Source organism: Pipra filicauda, unplaced genomic scaffold (genome assembly GCF_003945595.2).
Source record: "Pipra filicauda isolate LSUMZ 115617 unplaced genomic scaffold, ASM394559v2 scaffold67_size6003252_pilon, whole genome shotgun sequence".
In the NCBI taxonomy this organism is placed as follows: domain Eukaryota; kingdom Metazoa; phylum Chordata; class Aves; order Passeriformes; family Pipridae; genus Pipra; species Pipra filicauda.
In genome coordinates, this window is record NW_024104842.1 from 683,229 (window position 1) to 706,027 (window position 22,799).

The 22,799-nt window shown below is 36.0% G+C and overlaps 1 protein-coding gene across 9 annotated transcripts in view; it reads left to right on the plus strand.

The window, feature by feature from the left end:
* FAT1 (FAT atypical cadherin 1) overlaps positions 1 to 22,799 on the plus strand; it is a 110,762-nt gene that overhangs the window by 63,803 nt on the left and 24,160 nt on the right. For all 9 annotated transcript variants that reach the window (XR_005566255.1, XM_027735382.2, XM_039388696.1 and 6 more), the window contains 7 exons: positions 9,273 to 9,548; positions 9,762 to 9,972; positions 12,054 to 16,121; positions 16,735 to 16,931; positions 18,323 to 18,476; positions 19,922 to 20,155; positions 21,412 to 21,801. Coding sequence is in view for 8 of the 9 variants with exons in the window: in XM_027735382.2 (XP_027591183.2) it covers positions 9,273 to 9,548; positions 9,762 to 9,972; positions 12,054 to 16,121; positions 16,735 to 16,931; positions 18,323 to 18,476; positions 19,922 to 20,155; positions 21,412 to 21,801 (5,530 nt within the window). In the remaining variant the exon portion in view is untranslated. The remainder of the gene's footprint in view (positions 1 to 9,272; positions 9,549 to 9,761; positions 9,973 to 12,053; positions 16,122 to 16,734; positions 16,932 to 18,322; positions 18,477 to 19,921; positions 20,156 to 21,411; positions 21,802 to 22,799) is intronic.

Genomic DNA, 22,799 nt, shown 5'->3' on the forward strand with positions numbered 1-22,799 from the left:
TTATGCTGCTGTAGTTTGAACCAAAAACTTTTAAGTTATATCATGTTCCTACAACTAAATAAATGAAAACAGAAACTAAGCTCTCGCATGCATAATCTTCTCTCAAGAAAAGGATTAATACTACTTATATGAGTTACTACTCCAGCTCCCCCAAAATCACTAATTTGATTACTGTACTTGAAATTTAGAGACGACCATTGTAAAGTTTTGTGATTACACTTCCCCTGCAAGATGTGGATGACCAGTTGTACAGCATCCAAGTTATGTTTTATGAAACTGAACTGCTCCTTCTGCGTAGTGTACATATAGAAACAAGGTTTAGATGATAACATCTCTTCGTATCTTCCTAAGTACTTTATTTTAGCTTTGGTGGAGGTAGAGATTGCTGCTTTTTGGAGATTGTTTGGCAATCTCAGAAAAACCATTTTTTTAAAATTACCTCTCTACTGAGGCTCTATGGTGGTGGCAATTCTTTGCAGTTGGACTACTAAGTTCACTTTAAGGTACAGAAGCCTTTTGTGGCACTACTGGAAATAACTCATAGTGTAAAGTAGGTTATAATGTATATCCCTTCTGTTTTTCCCATCTAGTTTCTTTCCCCAGCCCAGAACCTGAATATATTTGAAAGTAAAGTTTAGCTGAGGTTGCTGTGAATAGAGCCATTAACATAGAGGAGCTCCACTTTTCTTCCAAATAGAAGGGAAAGGATTTATTTACAAGATAAAGACTGTTGGATTGGGACAGTAATGTGTCTGTGTTACATATCCCTATCATTGACCTACCCCTCAGGAGTTGAAAGAGCAATAAGTGGGTTGCTGCTGTCTTTTCTGTAAATAGAAATCTGTCTCACAAATGCAATTTTTTGTTGTTCACCTTCTATGCAGCACATATGTTTTTCTGTTATCTTTTCTAATGTCTTAAATGTTGTCTTCCTGCTTTTAGCCAGAGGAAAAGATGTTTCTTGTCAATGTTTTGGATTTTAAACACAATCTTTATTGAGCAGACTGCATGTCTGGAGGCTGAATAGTTCAAATAGACTAAATTCAATAGGAGAAAATTGGAAGTTTAGTGGTTTCCTATGAGAGCTGCCTTTTCCTTTAATGATGACAATTGTGAGTGATTCTAGAGTGATTCTAGACCATGAATCTTCAAACACAGCAACATGTTCCCCAGTAGGAACTTGCTGCTATCATAGCTATGGTGCCGCTGCTTCTGGTGCTGATGAACACCATAAGAGGTTTGAAGAATCCTGCTATAAATTTATTGCCTACTTGTAGTAAAAATATTGAGCAAATTCACTTGTGATTACAGAATGCTGGATAGAAGGCATGAATTACTTTGGAAAAAAAAATAGAAGAAACACAAATCCAGCTAAAAGATAATTCCTTTTGCCAGAAAAGTCAAAAAGACAGCAAGAGGCTTTCCACACACTCTTTCCCCTCTACCAAACATGCAGTCAAAAATGTTGCTATGCAAGGTGTTGGGGTAGTCTGGGGACTACTAAAGGCTTACTATGTGGTCTCGTTGACTGCAGATATTCTCTCCACTGCTGATGCTTATGTTGCTGAATTTATGCAGACATCCTCAGCTGTCACAGTTGAACCATAATCTGCTTTGTCTTTTAGAACAACCAAGGATTGGAAGGTCATAAAAGTACTTTAACCCTCACCCCTTCTCTTCCTCTGGGTTATGCGATTCATTCAGTTCTTCTTGGAAATGCACAGTGTAACTTTTGTCCAATTTCTTTAAATTCATTTGTTATTTTAGCATTTTGTAAAGCTGAGTGAGCATAATGAAAATGTACCACAGCACTCTTCTCCAGAAGAACTGGAGTAGTAGTCTTATTTGTCGTCTCTGTGAAGGCTTTTTCTATGATTTTCTTTCATATCTTTCCTTTCCTCTCTGTTAGAGTTGGCAGGATCAGAGATTGTGGTTTCTCTTACAAACAAGCACAAAGGTTTCCTTTGCATTGTCTTGCATTTGTCCTGCTTGTGGGATAAGCACAAGCTATGCTGTTGCTGCTAGAGTCTCACATTACTGTGGTGTACAGATTGACGAGTGCAGACTAGTTCAAACTCTGCAACTGTTGCTGCATGAACAGATTCCTGATTTTAACTGATTCTCTTATCTCCCCCATAACTCCTGGCCCACCCAAATGGACTAATCTGTTAAGATAACCCTCAGGACTATCATTCAAAGGATACATTTCAGATATGAAATGTTGATATGAAATCAAAGTTGAAGGTATGATTTATGGCTGCCAGTGTGTAAATTCCCTTACTCATTGCTGAAATAATGGTGATTAAAGGTTGAGTGTTGACATGCTGTTGGATTCTTCTAAGAGCTGATTAACAGTTAAAATGGAGTGACAGGCAAAAGAAGTTCTGAATTCTGAGTGCATACATGAGGAATGACAATATGCTGCACACAGCTTTTAGCTTACAAAGTAATTGCTGTAAACACTGCATATACAGTAAACAATTTAACAGACCTTGATTAACAGCAGATTAAGTCATTTTACATTTGATTTGAAAATGACATTTGCAAGAAATTGAAGAGTGGCACAAGAAATGAAAATCTTATTGTGTAAAAGCAGTGTATTGTATCTGACTTTAAACTGGAAGGCATTTGCTGGCCTCAGGCCATTAACATCTGTAGCACATTTGACTCTTTCAGGACTTGAGTTAAATAGCTTTTGCAAAAAATCAGTAGTAGGCGGGGAGGCTATTAGAATTTTGCATGCATCTAAAATGCCAAATGCATGATGCAAAACAAGGACAAACAAATTCCAGGCCTACAACACCTAGTGGTGTTAGAGACGACTAGTGTCACACTAGGAAGAAATATCATTAAAAATAAAACAATAATTAAAAAAATACAAAAATTAAATCATTAAAAAACACAACGTACTTACATACTGAAATAGAACAGGTTATTCACAAGCTGTAAGTAGCGATATATGAACTGCTGAATTTGTCTGGGGGGAAAAGAGAAAGAAAGAAAAAATCCTATTTCTAGCTATTGCCACTTGTAGTCATTGCTGTCTATCAGGTTTTTTTCACTGAAAATAATACTTCAGATGGTTTAAAGCCAATTGGAGCATTTTACCTATTGCTGTGCTATTTCAGAATATTAATCTTGCTTTATGCAAAATTTATATTGATATTATACTTTGGGAATGAAGTATAGAATATTCTTCCTTTATTAAATATGCATTTTTGCTTGCAATCACCATTCTGCTCCACAGAGACATTTGAGAACTGGAATGCAGTTATATTATCTCTGGATAATAAAAATTTTTGTTTCTAAATTTATTATAAACATGTCAGTGTAACTATAATGTAATTATGGGAGAGAGTAGAATTTAAACCCTATATAGAATCAGTACATAAAAAATATTAAAACAATCCAAAGGAACATTGTGTTTAAATATTGCTAACTGAGTATGTTTTGTCAATGGCACATATCTCCTCTGCAAATTACTAGCAATAAATGCATTTCTTTGCAGATTTAGGTTTCACCTGCCAAATTATTAATAGATTTGAAGTCCTTCCTCAAAGTAATCCTGGGCTGCTTTGTTCTCTGTATGACCAGTGTGCGTTGCTCTCAGTGAGAACTGTGAGCAGAGGGGCAGTTGTGCAACACAGCCCTTGTATATCCTTGCAAAATGAGTGAAGTTTCTTTAGTTCCAGAGCATTTTATTTCAACGATCACATTATGGTCTGTTAATGTCTATTTTTTTCTATACTGTGCATCTTAAATGAGCACCACTTTCTAAAGAGATAATATTAGCATATTTCATTTGAATTTAATCTTATAATTTCATTGAGAAATGTCCCATAGGTGCTTTTATTATGCATGTTATTATAAGAATAACACAAGTTATTAATGTGTTTTGTTCTCAGGCACCCTAAACCATATTTTTCTGTGTGGGTCTTTAAAATTGCACTCCCAATTATTACTTCAATTGCTTTTCATTTAATTTGAAGGCCTTAACAGTTTACATGAAAATTTTGTCCTTTTACATTTAAAAGGAAACTGCACATCTAGTACCTGTCACTTAGCCTCAGTAAAAATTCCTGACTTGAAAGTAGGGTTTCCTTAGTAATTTATTCAGTAGCTTAGACTGGAAGGAGCCACTGGAGTTCATGTAGTAAGAAGTCCTGCTCAAAGCAGAGCAAGCTCTAAAGTTGATCAAGTTGTTCAGGGACTCATCAGATTCTAAGTGCCTGAGATGACAGGGTGTAAGACCCTAGGCTCCAAGCTACAAGCTCACTAAAGGGCTTATACTTTAAAAATATACAAGGCTTCACAAAATTTTATTAGAAGAGCCTTCAGCTCTTTTAAAACCATAAGAGAGAGTGCAAAGGAGAAGAGCTGCACGTTTTCTTGGGAGGTACTTTTACTGGTAAACTTTTAGTAAATAAGGGAACTCGGTGAAAGTTTGAAGGGCAACATTCAACCAAATTGAAGCATTCAACAAAGCATTGATTTAGCACATGCTAGCCCATACAACTTAGCAAAATCCAACCCATCCAGTCTCAAGCTACCCAAAAGAAAGGAGATTAGGGGAAGAAGGAGTGAAGAAAGAGGGAGAAAAAGAGGGAATTATAGCTACCACCCCTAGATCCGGCATGCAACCACCTACCGGAGTCCAGAAAGATGGCAGGGTCAACAAACATGGAGAGCACATGTTGCTTTTATTTGCTTTGGCCCCCCAGGGGCACACCCACAACCCCTGGGAGGGACTTCTGGTGTGCCAGCCAATTTGGGACTGAGTCAGGGGCTCCAAGGTGTGGTGTGGGGCAGTGGTCCCAGGCTGCTTTTGACTGACAGTGCCCCGCGGTTGCCCAGGAAGACTCACAGAGGGTGGGGTATGGGACAGGACATTACCTCACCTGGGTGAAATTCGACCTGTCCCTTTCTCTCCACATACACACACCACTGAATTGGTCCAAGCCAATAATTAATATAACAATCCAGTGTCTCACTTCTTTGGGCTTGCCTTTATATTGGTGTTTAACAACTCTGCTTGAAAAATTTTTTCTTTTGTCTAATCGTAGTTCCTCTTATTGGAGCTTGCGAGTGTCACCTCCTGTCCTTTCACTATACCTCTCTGAGAAGAGTCTTGCTCTCTTTCCTGCAGCCTTCCCTTTACACAGGGAACTGAGAGCTTTTCGATCCCCATGATTTTAATGGCCTTTCAGTGGATTAGTTTCATTTTGTCAAGATCTCTCTTGAATTGCAGGGCCTAAAACTCTAGTGGATCTACATTCCCACCAGTGAGTGTCAAATAGAAGGGAGTACTTTCTTTTCCCCTATCTGCTGCTCCCCTCATTAAAGCAGTCCAGCGTGCAGTTAGAGAAGTTACCCAAAGGTTGCCCATCAGCTCACGTTATGCTTGTCCACTAGAATCTGTGCAGCGGCATAAAGTAACATTAGTGAGTGAGAAATCAATCGTAAAGTAACTTAAACACCTTTCACTTGAATCTAAGGTTTTGGGTATATTTAAAATTATTGCATTTATATAACAAATTGCATATTTCTAGTTGTGTTTACCAGTGTGGAGAAAAACTGCATGCCTCAGCAAGTAATTTGACAAGTGATAGAATACCTGAGCAAACCATTTGTAGTGACTGAGTCATGTTTATTCCTTAGCAAAAATATTTTTGTTGATCATTCATATTTAATAGTGCTGTACATTTTGAGGAGCTATCTCCTTATCTGTTCAGTCCAACAGTACCTTTTTGGAGAATGTCTCCTTATGGGTCATTTTAACTGCTTCACTAGCTAATATCAGAGAGAGTTGATGCTAAATCGTGATGTTATGATCAACAGATCACTTTTCAGTTAAGCTATTTCATTGGATATGTGGTTAGTCCCACAGGTACTAATGCTGGTTTCACAGTCACTACATTCTTGGCATTAACTTAGTACTTTGCATGTTTTTTGTGGTGCTCCATTCTAGAAATGCTGTTTTACTGTTTTCATTTTGTGTAGTACCAGCAGCACAGGTGGACATGTCTTCAGAGCAGAAGATTGATCTAACGCAGTTGCTCTGGAGTTACATACCCTCTCACCTCCAATTTTGACCTAAGTTTCTGTATTTCCTAATCTGGGGGTGAAAATAGACATGAATTTAAATAGAAATTTTAATTTAAATTCATAAATTTGATACTCTGTCTTTTCATTTGCTGTTTTTCTGAGTCTGAACTTAATCGCTTGGGGCTGGTAGTTTAAGAAAAAAATTGCTTTGAGTTCATTTTGAAAACATAATATCCATTAATGGAGTGTTGTAATTGTATATGGCCTTTAAACCTTTTACTTATAAAAAAATACTTTTATAGTTTGATTTGTATTTGGTGTCAGATTTTTCTGCTGGTTTGTTTGTTTCTTTTTTAATTTGTTGGTCATCTTCATTTTTAATTTTTCTGAGCCACCAATGTTCAGTGAGCAGGTGCTTTTACTCAAATGCTTTGTAAGTGACTGTGTTGGACCCTTCTGTCTTACTTCTTCCAAGAGGCATTAAAATCTATTTTATTTATACAAAACTTAAAAGTAAACCAACAATTGTGCTTTTGTTGCTTTATTGCTCCTCTCTAATCATGACAATATAAAAAGATCACGTTTTAAAGATAATATTCATTCTTGCTTTTCATTTTCCAGTTGAGTTTGGTAGTAAATGTATTTAAAAACTTGTCCTAATATGCATCCTGGGTCACCTACTCTTATTTTTTTCCCCCCACTGAAAGTCAATATCTATTCCAGCTCTTTGTTTCCTTTCTTTAATTGATTTCTATTCCATGACAAAACCAAACTCCTTAGTCTCCATAGCAACATCTTGCAAGGGATTTTATCACTCTGCCAAATGATTTGTTTTTTTCGTACTTCTTCAGTTTTCTGAGAAATCTAGTAGATTGTGGGAGGCATTATTTTCCTGTGTGGTGATAGTCTATTTATCCTAACAGGCTGCTTAAAACACTGAAAAACTACCTATGTTTATGAATGTTTCCCTAAATGTACTGTTTTGTGGATTATGCATAGTAACCTTACGCTATCTACTAAAAAGCTTTTAAAGGCTATGGACACACGTACACGCACATGCGTGCCCCCTTCTCCACCCTGACTGGTGGTCTGGAGATGGAGCCCTGTATTATTAACAGCAAGTCTCACATTAGGAGTATTATCACCTCTCTCTTTTTCAAGCAGAACATGAGGGTGATTTCCGTCTTGTCTTGGTGACTTGTTTCTATTTAGTAGCTTATTGCAGCACCACTGCTTTGCCAGAGTCTCATTTTTTATTCTATTTCATGCAGTGTCATGCACCCTATTGTTCTCGATGAATAAGACTGAGGCAAAATTGTAATCTGGAACAGGCTCTCCTCCTCCTTCGTTGTTCTTTATATTTCCTTATGGTCTTGCTTACCCACAGATTGTTTGACAGTTTCAAATAAATTTAAAGCTCTTTTTATTCCTTACCTGCCTTATTCCATATCTGGCTTCTGACTCTTGAGATTCCACCTTTTGCCATCTTCATTTCTATTCCCTTCTGTATGCTTGTTTGTTCTTTTTTTATTATCCAAGTGAAATTCTCAGTGAAAACAGTCTTTCTGGTGACATTTTCTTCAGCTATCAGAGTTGGCAAATCCCAGTTTTTGGAAGGACTTTCGTATCTTATAATACAAAGTTATCTGAAGAATTTCACACCCCATTGTGTTTCTTGACTCTCGCTTCCATTAATCAGTCTGCCTGGTGATACAGGACTTCATTACTTAGTTGCAGAAGTCTTTTTGTTGTTACTTAGAATTAAATCCTTCCAACAGTTTAGTCTACTGTTGGTAGGATTTGTAGGATATATTCAAGGACTGCCTATGCCTCTCTGAAAGTTATTTAAATGTTTTCAGCCTGTATTAAAATTCACCATTAGGACAAACTTGTTGTTTTGGAGCTTAGAGTAGTAGTTGCAACCTGGGCTAATAGCCCCACATCTGAAATAAATATTTTAGGAATTTGTATGATTCCTGTTGATAATCTTAACACCTGTTTTTTCTTAGTACAAGTTTTAATATAAGACACCGGTTTTATAAGGGTAAAGTTTCCTCTTCCTATAGCAAGAGGTATGGCTTTTCCTAATTATTTACCACCATCAGGATTCATCTCATCTAGTTTTCTACTGCATGCAGTTTGGTACCTTGTCTAAATTACATCTGTAGACTCCACCAGTTACCAATGGAAAGCAATAAGTATCTTCAAAGACAAATTTAACCCACTTATGATATCATAAATACCTGTTGATAGTCCTTAATAAATTTATGCAAGACACCTAACCTCTGGATGGTTAAAAGCGTGGCTGTATGTGCAGCACATAAAGAACTGGGATTTTGCTGTGTGTTGTTGGAGCTTTGCTGTCTACTTTCCCACTCCTCTGCATTACAGTTATTCATCTGATGTTATCACTGTTAAAGGAACAGGATGGTGGCTGACTGTCTTACCCTTTTTATACAAAAATTTGATGCTGTGAAAGGCAAATGGGTGTGCAGGCATCTTGTGTTGGTTGAACATTATTATTCAGACAAAGAAAGCATTGCCAGCATTGCACATAGGTGAAGCCAGCTAAACTTCTGCAGAAAAAAGCAATTTAAAGCATCCAAGCTAATTTAACTGTACCTTCAGGGAAATTTTGTTGGTGATCAGTGAGCTATGCTGAGATTGTGCTCCATTGCTGGAGAAGAGTAAGCAATACCTGCAGTTCTTTGAAATAAGATACTTTTGTGGGAATTTCATCACTTTTCTGTTCTTACCTAGGCTTGGAAATCTAAGGGGCTGAAAGAGGATTGTTTTTGCATGAGGGCAAGGAGGAGTATTATGCATCCACTACCTTGAAAATATGTTGCTTAAAATTCTAAATTTGCACCAAAAAAGGGATTTTTACCCACTCTAGGATCTATATTGAGAATTTTTAACTTTTTTTAATTCCAAAATTACCAAGGAATTGCTTTTTGTCTTGCTTTAGATAAAATCATTCCCTTTAACGTATCTAACCTAGGACATTTCTGGTCGTAGAGTTTTCTGGTTTGGCTTTGGGTAAAGTAAGGCAGATTTGGATTTAGTAAGAGTCTTCTCTATACCTCTTGGATCTTTCCTGCTCCCAGAAAAATAAAATTGTCTTGTGGTAGAATTATTTCATAATTATGGTCTGATTTTTAATGAAGTATCCTCCTTTCATCTCTGTTTACCATATATGCTTTCCCCTTCCCATTATATCATTTCAGGTGTACATTAAAGTTATCGACACAAATAATCACAGGCCTCAGTTTTCTGCTTCAAAATATGAAGTTGTTATACCTGAAGATACCATACCAGAGACAGAAATTCTACAAGTCAGTGCCACAGACAGAGATGAGAAGAATAAACTGATTTATACGATGCAGGGCAGCACTGATCCCGTCAGTCTTAAAAAGTTTCGTCTGGACCCTGCAACTGGCTCTCTTTATACATCAGAAAAACTGGATCATGAGACCATGAACCAGCATATTCTTACAATAATGGTAAATAAACACAAGATTTCTTCTGTTGTCAATGGCAAAGAGATACTTTTTAACGTCTTTTGTCCCCATCATTCAAACATTTATCGTTATGTTTAATTTGTATGCAGCCTTTGACCCTGTGACTGGAACAGATTGAACCTTGAATTGTTACTCATATTTAATGAACCACTGAAATAACAGTACCAATTACTAGTAATATGCTAACTGTTGCAGGTTCGAGATCAAGATGTTCCTGTAAAGCGCAACTACGCCAGGATCGTCGTTAATGTTAGTGATACAAATGATCACGCTCCATGGTTCACCAGCTCTGCCTATGAAGGACGGGTGTATGAGTCAGCAGCTGTTGGATCAGCAGTACTCCAGGTTACAGCATTAGATAAGGACAAAGGGAAAAATGCAGAAATTATGTACTCTATTGAATCAGGTATATTGACTTTCTTACATCTTCAGTTTATTTTGAAACAGTGCCTGCTGCTACTTTGTTTCAACGGTAGACACCTAAAAACATGGCTGTAAAAAAAAAAAAGGGAAGTGCAGGTTTAAGTGTCATATTCTGAGAGATTTATTGAAAATACAGCCTCAGAGCATTTAAAAGAAAACTACAAATATTCATCTCAATCCCTTAGCTATTTATGTTACCCCGTAGGTGTATTTGGAACATTGTAGTAGTAGGAGAAGAAAAAGGTATCTTTTAACCCTTAAAAGGGGTGTGGTCTTTAGAAATGACAGAAGCATTAAATTCAGGTCTAAAAAATGCATTCTGTTTTGCTAATGTTAAGTCATATTCTTTGTGACATAGGCAAAGCAAGGATTTGATGAAAAGAGTAAGAGCCTGAGACAAGTGCTTTTATGTTTAGTATAATGTGAAAGTAAGGAGCTCAAAAATAACTTTAAAATATCCATATACTTAATCCCTAGATAATCTCAGTTTTTAAATTAGTCTTTCTGGTACATGTATCAAGGAAGGGGTTGCTTTCCATGGTTCCCACTGGCTGATTTTAGGTAATGGGACTGCTATTCTGGTCAATTTGGCATTAAGACTCCTTTCAGATTGCAGGCCAGAAAAGAGCATTAGGTATGGCTGCTTATTTTTAACCTCAGAGTATCTTCCTGAACTTGTCTAGAACAATGTGATTCAAATGATGGCAATTTTGAATAATATGAAAACAGGATTGACATTCATTGAGTTCACTTACCAGAGGGAAATGTGTTTTGGTTCAGTCCATTAAATCTGGATACAAGTTTGCCATTGCCAAGGTCCTGAGCTGTGTAGACACTATGACTGGGAAAAAATTTATATTTCATTGCATGTGTGTGCGGTACTACTTTAAAGGTAAAAAGTAATTTAAAATAAAAATCCCAGTAACAAGCATAAGAAACTGTATATAAAAGAGAATAGGTAAAAAGTTATTCAGTTACTGTTGCATGCAAAGTGATATGCACAAATGCTCTGTAAAGGATAGGAATTGTTTACTGTAAATATTTTCCTTTTCTTCCCCAAAGTGTTGTTTTGATATGAAAACATACTTTAACATTGTATTAAAACAAAGCTCTGTTAAATGTATTTGTCTCATTAGTTGCTTAAAATACATGTTTGTTTTCTGTTATTTCTAGAAATATGACATTTACTATGTTCTAAGCATATGGAAGGAGCATTCCTTAAATCCTTGTAATAGCTGCCTAGATTTGTAATGGGATATTCTAAGAATGCCACTGTGTTTAAGAGTCTCCACTAAAAAAAAAAAACCACAAAAAATCCCTCTTGCCTACTCATGTGCATAACTCAGAAGTTCTTAATGAATTTTTTCTATGCTGAGAAAGTGGCTTTAGTAATGTGATTTTTTTAGGAAAGTAAAATGTTAAATCTTGTCATATTTAGTATATGAGCCAAATATTATATGCAGTTCATCTATATATTTGAAAATATGAAGCAAACAAGTGTATATCAAATGGCAGCTAGTTTTTCTCAGCAGGTATTATTTTTCTTCTAATACTATCACACCGAATAAGTTGGCTGTGTATCAATAGGAAGTTTAGAGATAACTATCGGTCCAATTCAATAAGATTATTTTTGAAGTAGTGATTTAAACAATACTTGCATAAACAATTAAAATTCACAAGTGTTTATTCATTAAAACTCTTCTTTTTTTTTTTTTTTTTCAAAACAGTATAGTTTTAGATTATAAAATGTAACTTTTATTCCACTGATGTTAACTTCTGAATGGAAGTTTCTTTCAGCTACAGTAGATACTTAAGTTAGCTAAACCAAAATTTTAGCATTTATTTTCAAGGCTTTGCTAACTATATTTTATGCAATATTTCCACAAGTAAACTTAGAATTACTGCTAACTCTCAATTACAGAAAACTTTCCAGAGAGGCTAACAAATGTTTGTCCAAAAAACTCTATGTTCTATCTATGTCTCTTTGAGCTATAGAGCTAAATAAACAGTCATCCTTTAAATTCTGTACACCTCTTTCTTAATTACTTTTCTCTTTCTTCACAGGGAATATTGGAAATTCCTTCCTTATTGATCCCATTTTCGGCATGATTAAAATTGCAAAGGAATTAGATCGTAGTAACCAGGAAGAATACAACCTGATGGTAAAAGCTACAGACAGAGGAGATCCTCCAATGAGTGAAGTAACCTCTGTGCACATCTTTGTTACGATTTCTGATAACGCCTCTCCAAAATTTACAGCCAAAGAATATTCTACAGAAATCAGTGAAAGTGCCAGCATTGGTAGTTTTGTTGGAATGGTTACAGCATACAGTCAGTCTTCTGTAGTTTATGAAATAAAAGATGGTAATACAGATGATGCCTTTGCTATCAACCCGAACTCAGGTGTCATTGTTTCTCAGAAGATACTTGATTTTGAAACTTTGCCTTTTTACACTCTAACTGTGCAAGGAACAAACATGGCTGGCTTGTCCACTAATGCAACAGTTTTGATACATCTTCAGGATGAGAATGACAATGCACCAATTTTTATGCAAGTTGAATATACAGGACTCATCAGTGAATCAGCTTCAATTAACAGTGTAGTTCTGACTGACAAGAATATCCCATTAGTAATTCAAGCTACAGATGCTGATAAAGAATCTAATGCTTTGCTTGTTTATCAAATTGTTGAACCATCTGTCCGCAAGTATTTTGCCATTGATTCCAGCACTGGTGCCATTCGGACAGTAATGAGTCTGGACTATGAGGAGACAAATATTTTCCACTTCTCAGTGCAAGTACATGATATGGGGACACCACGTCTATATGCAGAATATGCAGCTAATGTTACTATTTATGTAATTGACATCAATGATTGCCCTCCTGTGTTTTCGAGAGAGTTATATGAGACATCCATTCTGGTTCCAACCTATAAAGGCGTGAAAGTCATCAGTGTAAATGCCACTGATGCTGATTCGGGCATTTTTTCACAATTAATTTATTCCATTATTGAAGGCAACATTGGAGAAAAATTTTCAATAAACCCTAAGACTGGAGATATAACAGTACAAAATACAACTCAGTTAAGAAGCAGATACGAATTAACAGTGAGAGCATCTGATGGCAGATTTGCAAGCACTGCATCTGTAAAAATTAATGTGAAAGAAAGCAAAGCAAGCCAGCTGAAGTTCACACAGAGTTCTTACTCTGCAACAGTGCAGGAGAATTCCACACAGGCAAAAACAATAGCTGTTGTTACTGCTATAGGGAATCAAATAAATGAGCCTTTGTTTTACCATATTCTAAATCCAGACAGCAGATTTAAAGTAAGCCCAACTTCAGGAGTCCTTTCAACAACAGGAATACCATTTGATCGTGAACAGCAAGAATCTTTTGATGTGGTCATAGAAGTGACAGGGGAAAATAAACCATCAGTTGTTGCACACATTGTAGTTAAAGTCACAGTGGAAGATGTAAATGATAACGCTCCATTTTTTGTCAATCTTCCGTATTATGCTGTTGTTAAAGTAGATTCTGAAACAGGCCATGTTATTCAACGTGTCACTGCAGTAGATAAAGATACAGGCAGAAATGGAGAGGTGCATTACTATCTCAAAGAACATCATGAACATTTCCAAATTGATCCTGCTGGTGAAATCTCACTGAAGAAGAAGTTTGAACCAGACACACTAAATAAAGAGTATCTGGTCACAGTAGTGGCAAAAGATGGAGGAGAGCCTGCTTTCTCTGCTGAAGTTATAGTCCCAATTACAGTTATGAGTAAAGCTATGCCAGTGTTTGAAAAGCCTTTCTACAGTGCAGAGATACCAGAAAACATTCAGCTCCATAGTCCTGTGGTACATGTACAAGCGAACAGCCCAGAAGGACTTAAGGTGTTTTACAGCATCACAGGTGGAGATCCTTTCAGTCAGTTCACTATCAACTTCAACACTGGAGTTATAAATGTTGTTGCCCCACTTGATTTTGAGTCTCATCCAGCCTATAAACTGAGTGTTCGAGCAACAGACTCCCTAACTGGGGCACATGCTGATGTGTTTGTAGACATAATACTGGAAGACATCAATGATAACCCTCCTGTGTTTACGGAGCAGTCTTACACTGCAGCACTTTCTGAAGCATCTGTTGTTGGAACATCTGTTGTAAAAGTGAGCGCTACGGACGCCGATTCTGGAAACAATAGGGGGATTTCCTATCACTTGGTTGAGGATAACAGTGAAAGTCACGACTACTTTCACATAGACAGCAGCACTGGACTCATTCTTACAGCAAGAACTTTGGACTATGAACAACTCAAACAACACAAGTTACTAATAAGGGCCATAGATGGTGGCATGCTGCCCTTGAGTTCTGATGTCATTGTAACTGTTGATGTAATCGATCTCAATGATAACCCCCCTCTTTTTAGCCAATTGGTTTATGAAGCTAAAATTAGTGAACTGGCTCCTCGAGGGCATTTTGTGACATGTGTGCAAGCCTCAGATGCAGATAGTTCAGATGTTGACAAGCTGGAGTACTCCATTCTGACAGGCAACGATGAGAAGAATTTTGTAATTAATAGTAAAACTGGCATTATCACCATCTCAAACCTACGCAGGCAGACACTAAAGTCACATTATAATCTCAATGCGTCTGTTTCTGATGGGGTCTTCAGAAGCTCAGCCCAAGTCCATATAACTGTAACCAGTGCCAATATGCACAGTCCTGTTTTCAACCAGAATGAATATGAGGTTGAACTAGCTGAAAATGCTCCATTGCATACTTTGGTGACTGAAGTTAAAGCAACAGATGAAGATTCTGGTACATATGGCCACATCACTTACCACATTGTGAATGACTTTGCCAAAGACAGATTTTATACAAATGAGAGAGGGCAGATATTTACCTCTGAAAAACTTGACCGTGAAACACAAGCGGAAAAAGTAATTGCCATTAGTTTAATGGCCAAAGATTCAGGAGGAAAAGTTGCTTTCTGTACTGTTAACGTAATACTTACAGATGACAATGATAATGCTCCTCAATTCCGAGCCACAGAGTATAAAGTAAATATTGGATCTGATGTTCCACGAGGTACTTCTGTCATTAAAGTCTGGGCATCTGATGCTGATGAGGGTACAAATGCAGACATCACATACAGTATTGAAGCAGAGTCTGAAAATGTAAGGGAGAATTTAGAAATCGATTCATTGTCTGGTATAATTACTACAAAAGAAAGCTTAATTGGTTTGGAAAATGAGTTTCTTACTTTCCTTGTTAGAGCAATTGATGGTGGATCCCCCCAGAGAGAGTCAGTTGTTCCTGTCTATGCTAGAGTACTCCCACCAGAAGTGCCTCCTCCAAAATTTTCAGAACCATTTTATTCTTATGCAGTTTCTGAAGACATTCCAATTGGGACTGTGATAGATGTTATCAAAGCAGAGCATAATCAGACTTTAGTATATAGTCTGATTAAAGGGAACACTCCTGAAAGCAACAGAGATGACTTTTTTGTGATTGACCGACGGACCGGAGAGTTGAAACTTGAGAAGAATCTTGATCATGAAACAACTAAATGGTACCAGTTCTCAGTTCGAGCACAGTATCCAAATGAAGATTATAATGTTGTTTCCTCAGTAGAGGTAAGCATTCAGATAAAAGATGCAAATGATAACAAACCCATTTTGGAGTCCAATCCATATGAAGCATTCATCGTAGAAAACGCACCAGCTGGAACAAGAGTCATACAGGTTAAAGGAACTGACTTAGATTCAGGACTCAATGGGCAGGTTACTTACAGCTTGGATCCTTCTCAAGAGGTAGACATTATAGAGTCTTTTGCCATAAACATGGAGACTGGCTGGATTACCACTCTTAAAGAACTCGATCATGAGATACGAGACAAATACAAAATCACAGTGGTTGCATCTGACCGGGGTGAAAAAATTCAACTGTCTTCTATGGCTGTAGTTGAAGTTACTGTTACAGATGTGAATGACAATCCTCCACGATTTACTGCAGAGATATATAAAGGAACAGTCAGTGAGGATGACCCTCCTGGTGGGGTAATTGCCATACTGAGTACAACTGACGCTGACACAGAAGAAACCAATAGACAAGTCTTTTATTACATTACAGGTAAATCTTTTGGGGTAATGTCAGAAAAATCATTGAAGTGGTCTTGGAATGATGTGCGATATAACTTAGTCTTTGAAATGATTTGCAAGTGTTTGAAACCATAGAGCTGCAAAGGGAGAATCTGTGTCTTAGTACGCATATTAAAAACTTCAGTGGAAAAATTACGTTTAGAAAGCAGATCTCAGCTTTGTTTCATGTATGCCTTGCTTAAAATGCTTTCCTATGTTTACTGTTTGCTTATATCTCAAATTTTATTTTAAAAATGTACTTAGACTAGTGATGTAGTTAAAGAACAAATGAAAGAATTTTCACAAAATAATAGGCTATTAATTTCCAATGGAGTATTTTATTGTTTTTACTTAGCATATGTTTTGATATAATGTTTTCTATAATGCTACATGAATTTCTATATTGATTTTTATGGATTCTGTTGACCATAGTTAAATTTGCTGTATGAGCATCTACTGACAATTTTTATCTGGGAAATGAAGCTATTTCTCTTGTAAAGCCATAGAGAGTGGGTGCTTATTTGCATTTACTTTTTTTTCTTTTTGACTATACCTTAATTTTGATAACGTTACAGTAGCAATAAATATTTCTTTTCATATTTCAGGAGGTGATCCTTTGGGACAGTTTGCTATTGAAAATATACAGAATGAATGGAAGGTCTATGTGAAAAAGCCTCTGGACAGGGAAGAAAAGGATAATTATCTTCTAAATATTACAGCTACTGATGGGACCTTTGCAACAAAAGCTGTGGTGGAGGTTAAAGTCCTTGATGCTAATGATAATAGCCCTGTTTGTGAAAAGGTAGGCAGAGTCTTGCCTTCTGTGTCCAACTGTTTTCATACATAAAATCTACATTTCCACTGAAATTGCTTCTCAGGAGACTGACAAATAGCTATTCCTTTTAAACCAGTAACAAAAAGTTTAACTATTAAGATAGAATGCCGTCAAAAAAAAGATACTTCATGGACACGTTTTTTAAATATCCAAAGACAACTCATTGATGGAATTTTGACACTCAATGGGTATTTGAAGAATATAAAGATAATTGTAGTACATTTCTTCTGTGTTAATGCATGCTTTTCCAAAAGGAATTGTTTTAAGCTGCAACCATGATAGTTTATATGCTTTATTTTATGAAAGAAGCAAGGTCTCAAAGAAGGCTGTATAACATCACTTAGTTGATACATGTGTGTATTTCCTGTGATAAGAGTTGAAAAAACTGGAAGATTATCTTGCAGTTGCATTCAGCAGCACCAAAAATCTGTAATCCATAAATATTTTCTTGTTTCAAAGCTGTCTATCTTACCAGATTTGATAGTCTGCAAAAACGGACATGAAAAATTAGAAATGGAAAAATCCAGAAAGGTAGCCCTTGCAAGATGTATAATTGCCTTATGAGGGAACCTAGCTTTTTGGTTTGTTTTTTTTTGTGTTTGTTTGCTTGTTTGCTTTAGCACATTTGGACTTTTCATAGTCGAACACATATTTGATATTACCAGGTGGAAATCTTACCTTGGACTAGGAAGGGCAAGTATAGAACGAACATTATGTTTCTTTTCTTAGTTGATGTTTATGTTGGTTATATACAGACTGCCAAGTCAGGGGTTTTAGCTTTTTTTATTTCTTTTTCCCTGTGTTAATATTGGTGTTATAAGATTCAGTACTTCTAATTTAACATACATTCATGAGATGGTTGAGCTGCAGGGGTGCTTAGTGCCTTTAAATTCTAAATCCTTTTTCCTATTTTTTTATTTTATCCAGAAGCTTTTGTGTCACTACAAGAAAGGTAGATATCAATTTCTTGCAGATTGAGACAGGCCTAGAAAAGATGATCCACCAAAAGAGGAAAAAATGAAATTAAGAAAAATTTATAACTCCTATTTTGAGAATGCATTTGATTATTAGTTAATCATTTACAAGTGTTTAGAGTTCTTAGCAATGCAGTGATGTTCAAGAGTCCCTCTAGTTGCAGTATTAAATACCTTTCTGAATAATATAATAAATGGGAATTAATTAATTAGAAAATCATAAGTTCTTTTAATTTTCAGCTATTTCATCCTCTGGTTCACTTCATATGTTACCAAACATTTTAACAGAATATTATTTCCTCTGTCATTCCTTCTTCCCCTCACCTTTCCAAGCTCTGCTTGCTGCATGTGTTTAATCTTTCAATGTAACTTTAAATCTTGCAGACTTTGTACACTGATTCCGTTCCTGAGGATGCCCTTCCTGGCAAACTGATAATGCAGGTATCTGCTACAGATGCAGATATTCGTTCCAATGCAGAAATTACTTACACACTGCATGGCACAGGAGCAGAAAAATTCAGACTCACTCCAGACACAGGTAATAATACTTTATACACTATACGAGATGCCAGTCATCACCTCATTTTATAAAATGTTTTACTATTACAGTAAGACATACATAAATGTCAGTACTTAAACTTTCTACTAAGAGTTGCTTTATTGTACAACTGTTTAAAATGTGAGTTTCTACTACACAAATACTAATAACATATTGAATAGAAGTCAAGCAAAAGGCAAGTATTTTAATAGATGGGAAACTAAAGAGTAAACAGGGTAATTGCCTCGAAGCCAGAAATTTCCATGCTGAAGTGACTGGAGTAAAAGTAGGCTATAAAATTTGTTCTTTTTATATTCATTGTAGCAGTAGTAGTAATAATGGTTTATTACTGAAAATATCTTTGCCATCAATTGTTTTGGTATATTAAATGGGATGAGATATATTAAATTTGAGGAGCAACAAATTTTCTTTTCATAGTAAACACCAAAAGCACCTCCAGTTTTATTGGAAGCATTATATAAGTAAAATTAACTTTTAACTTGCTTGATTTTGGTTTTCATGGCATTTGTGTGTTCTGGATTATAGTATAGGTCACAGCTAATGCCAAAATCCTGTACTGTGCGGGCTGCAGGAGACAAGCAGTAAGAAGGGAGTAGTAAACAATATAGAAAAAATGAAATAAGATAAATACAAACATGTAATGGAAATACAGAGATTAGAATACTTCAGTGACAAAATAAAGAGAAGGACCTTACTTTGTGGGTTTGGTATTTTTTTTTACTTTAAATGTCACTTGTGTGATGTGCTAGTATAGTGTTACATAAATTCAGAATTAATAGGGCTAGAATACTCTTAAACAGTATTTCATAATACTTTTTTGAATTGGTTAAAAGGAGACAATGACTACACGTAGTGCTTCTCATTTTTTTCTGTCACTTTGGAAAGAAAGTATGTGTTAAGACTTCTACATGTTTGTCTGTAGTAGCAGGTTACATCTGATAGTGTGAATAGCTCTGTTTATTCAGTGAATGTCATAGGAGGAAACATCAATAGCTGTGGAAGGAATACAACTAAATAACCCAGAAAAACCAGGCATGGATTTAACCTTGCACTTTTTTAAAGACAGAGTTTTAATATTTTCATTGTCGTTGCACAAATACATATGGATTTGTGTGTGCGTACACATTTTTCTCTTTTTGCACCATCAGATAGTTTTACTTTAGCTAATTTTTGTTTCAAGAGCAGCATTGGGGATAAAGAAAAAAGAGAATTTTAGTGTTTAATCTTTTCAAGTTGAAAAGCTCTTACATGCTTTGACCAAAGTGGAGCTCATTAGTGCAGTACAGCTGTTGACTTAGGCACTGATGAAATTACTGTAAAGAAGAAAATTGTTGTTTCGTTTTTCTGATTGTAGGGAAAAACATGTTAGAGATACTTGAAGTCTTGCAACTTACTTCAACTTACATGTGTTTTTCTGTTTATAGGTGAACTGAAAACATTAATGGCACTTGATCGTGAGCAGCAAGAGGTTTATCATCTTCTAGTTAAAGCCACAGATGGAGGAGGAAGATTCTGCCAAGCTAATATTATTCTGACTCTGGAAGATGTGAATGATAATGCCCCAGAGTTTACAACTGATACGTACTCCATTACAGTATTTGAAAACACAGAGCCTAAAACCCTTTTGACAAGAGTGCAGGCAACAGATGCAGATGCAGGTATGCATTCTTTGACCGATACTTTTGTCATGGTCTCAAAGTTATAGTAATGTTTAGTCTTATCCTGAGATGTGTCAAGTATTTCAGTAGAACTGACAGATGTTCAATACCACTCAGAATTAGACTCCTGAAAGATATATTTAGGTCTACTAAATCATGTAATACCTGACTTCCATGTGTGAGTAGCTTGGAAGACATCCCTTTTGTGTGTCTGCAAAAAAGAGGAGAGGGGAGAGAGACAAAATTTAAGATATTTTTAGCGTGGTAATATATTAATATTATGATGGATTAGGTTCATCCTTTTTCTCCTGATGTAAGTAAAAGGACTATCAAGTCTGTTCATGTAAATATGCATTCTTAGATTTTTCAGTGTGTGCTTCTCTGGCTAACCATTGACAATCATACCATAAAGAGAACCCTGGTCAGTTATAGCTTTCTGTGTTAAGGTTTTTGCTGTCTCTTTATCTTCATTGTTCAGTTACAAATATTTAAGTGAACATGAACTGAAAACGACATTATAAAGAGTTTGTTCATAGGCTTTCTTGTAAGGAATACAACAGCATAAAATATTTTTACCAGTGTATGACTTCCATATATCATCAGTTTATTAATCAAGTGATATTAATGAATAGTTGCCTCAGTCCTATGAAACAACCGACTTGCTTTGAGCTATGATAAAGCTACGTTGCTCATTTGGAAGGTAACAGGCAGATGTTTTCACACTTTACTAGTCTTTGAGGCTTTCAGGAGGACTGAAATACTTTGTCCCAGAACCTATAATTTGCTTGTTTGTTTGTTTTATACAGAAAGGTTGCCAGAAATTATGTTCCTGGTAATTTTGGGGCATGGTTCTTAGATAAACTTACTGGTATTGAGTCTAGTTATTTGATGCAACCTAACTCTCCCATATCCTCCTCTGTTATTTCAAGCCTGCTAAGCAGATGCTGTTGTTCTAAGTTATAATTAGATTTATATTAATAATTGTTTCATAGTAGCTAGTACTGTGACTGAAGCATAACCATGCTTCATATTTTCTCCATGACAGAAAATCAGTGCAATGAAGTGTTAGCTTAATTTTTTTGGGGGGGGAATTATTCTGCCCTTCACGAGAGCCTTTAACTCTTGCTAAAATTTATTTTTAACATGAATGATAATATTTAGCACGCATGTTTTTATTTCTATAGCTATCAGAACAATTATTATGCTGGTATATTTTAACTGCTGCTTTGTACTTGAAAATTGTTTTCAAAATGCAGGGTTGAACCGTAAAATCCTTTATTCACTGGTGAACTCTGCAGAGGGGCAGTTCTCTATTGATGAATTCTCTGGAATCATTCATTTGGAGAAGCCTTTGGATCGGGAATTACAGGCTGTGTACGTGCTAACTTTAAAGGCTACAGATGAAGGTTTACCTAGAAGACTATCTTCAACAAGTAGTCTTATAGTTTCTGTTTTGGATATAAATGATAATCCACCCGTATTTGAGCATAGGGAATATAGTGCAAGTGTATCAGAGGACATTTTGGTTGGAACTGAAGTTCTCCAGATTTACGCTGCAAGCAGGGACATTGAAGCCAATGCTGAAATTACATACTCGATAGTCAGTGGGAATGAACACGGAAAATTCAGCATCGATTCAACAACAGGTAACATTACAACTGTGAATATATTTTAGGCTAATCAAGCACAATACTGTGTTCTGCATTAGTTCAACCAAATAGGTTATGTATAATTTGTGTGCATCATCCTGGCTGTAAAGTCGCTGCTACTGTCTTTTCACCATTTTGCCAGTATGCTTACTAGAGGAGTACCATAGAATGTAGAATAGGAACTTGATTTTTTGCTGCTTGGATAAGATTCATATATCTGGCAAGAGTAAGGGTTTCCTAACTGGAATACCCCCCACTCTGGGGGCAGAGAGGGTGAAAAGACACAGATCTGTAGTGATAGAAGTATAATAGTCTTTTCACAAAAGAAAATATAATCATATAATCAGAATGAATGGCCAGACTTGGTAAAAGAGTGATCAGAAATTTAATTGATTGGGAAAACTAGTCATTGGTCCACAAAGACAGTAATCTTAAAGAAGTTTGAAACAGAATTAAAGAGGTTGGAATATTCTGTTCAACCATATACCCATACTCTATGACAGTAGAGATTTTAGGCTTGCATGATAGTTAGATTTAATCTCAGAAACTATTTAGGTTCTGTAGAGAATTTTTGCTTATTAATGACAATTCTTTGTTAAAAATCAATATACGCCTCAGTTCTAGTTTTGTTTTCTTATACAATTATTTTTCTACAGCTAATTTCTGGTAAAGTTCGTTGGGTTTGTTTGTTTGTTTGTTTGTTTGTTTTTAATAAGATTTTTACCCAGAAGTTCTTAGTAGTTAATTGTATTACTGTAATTGAAATTATAATTCTTCCAGCTGCTTTTTTCAGTGTGCTTGCTGGTACTATAGTACAGAAGTACTTTGCCAGATAAACTTCATATATTTGAAAGTAGGAAAAAAGTTCCAGAAAAACTCTTCCAGAAGCAAATCAATGTGTATGTTAGGGACTGCACTATCTTAACTAGTCAGTTAAAAACTCACATTACAAAATGTAAGCCAGGTGTTTTTAAAGTGTGAGTCTTTTGTGGTAA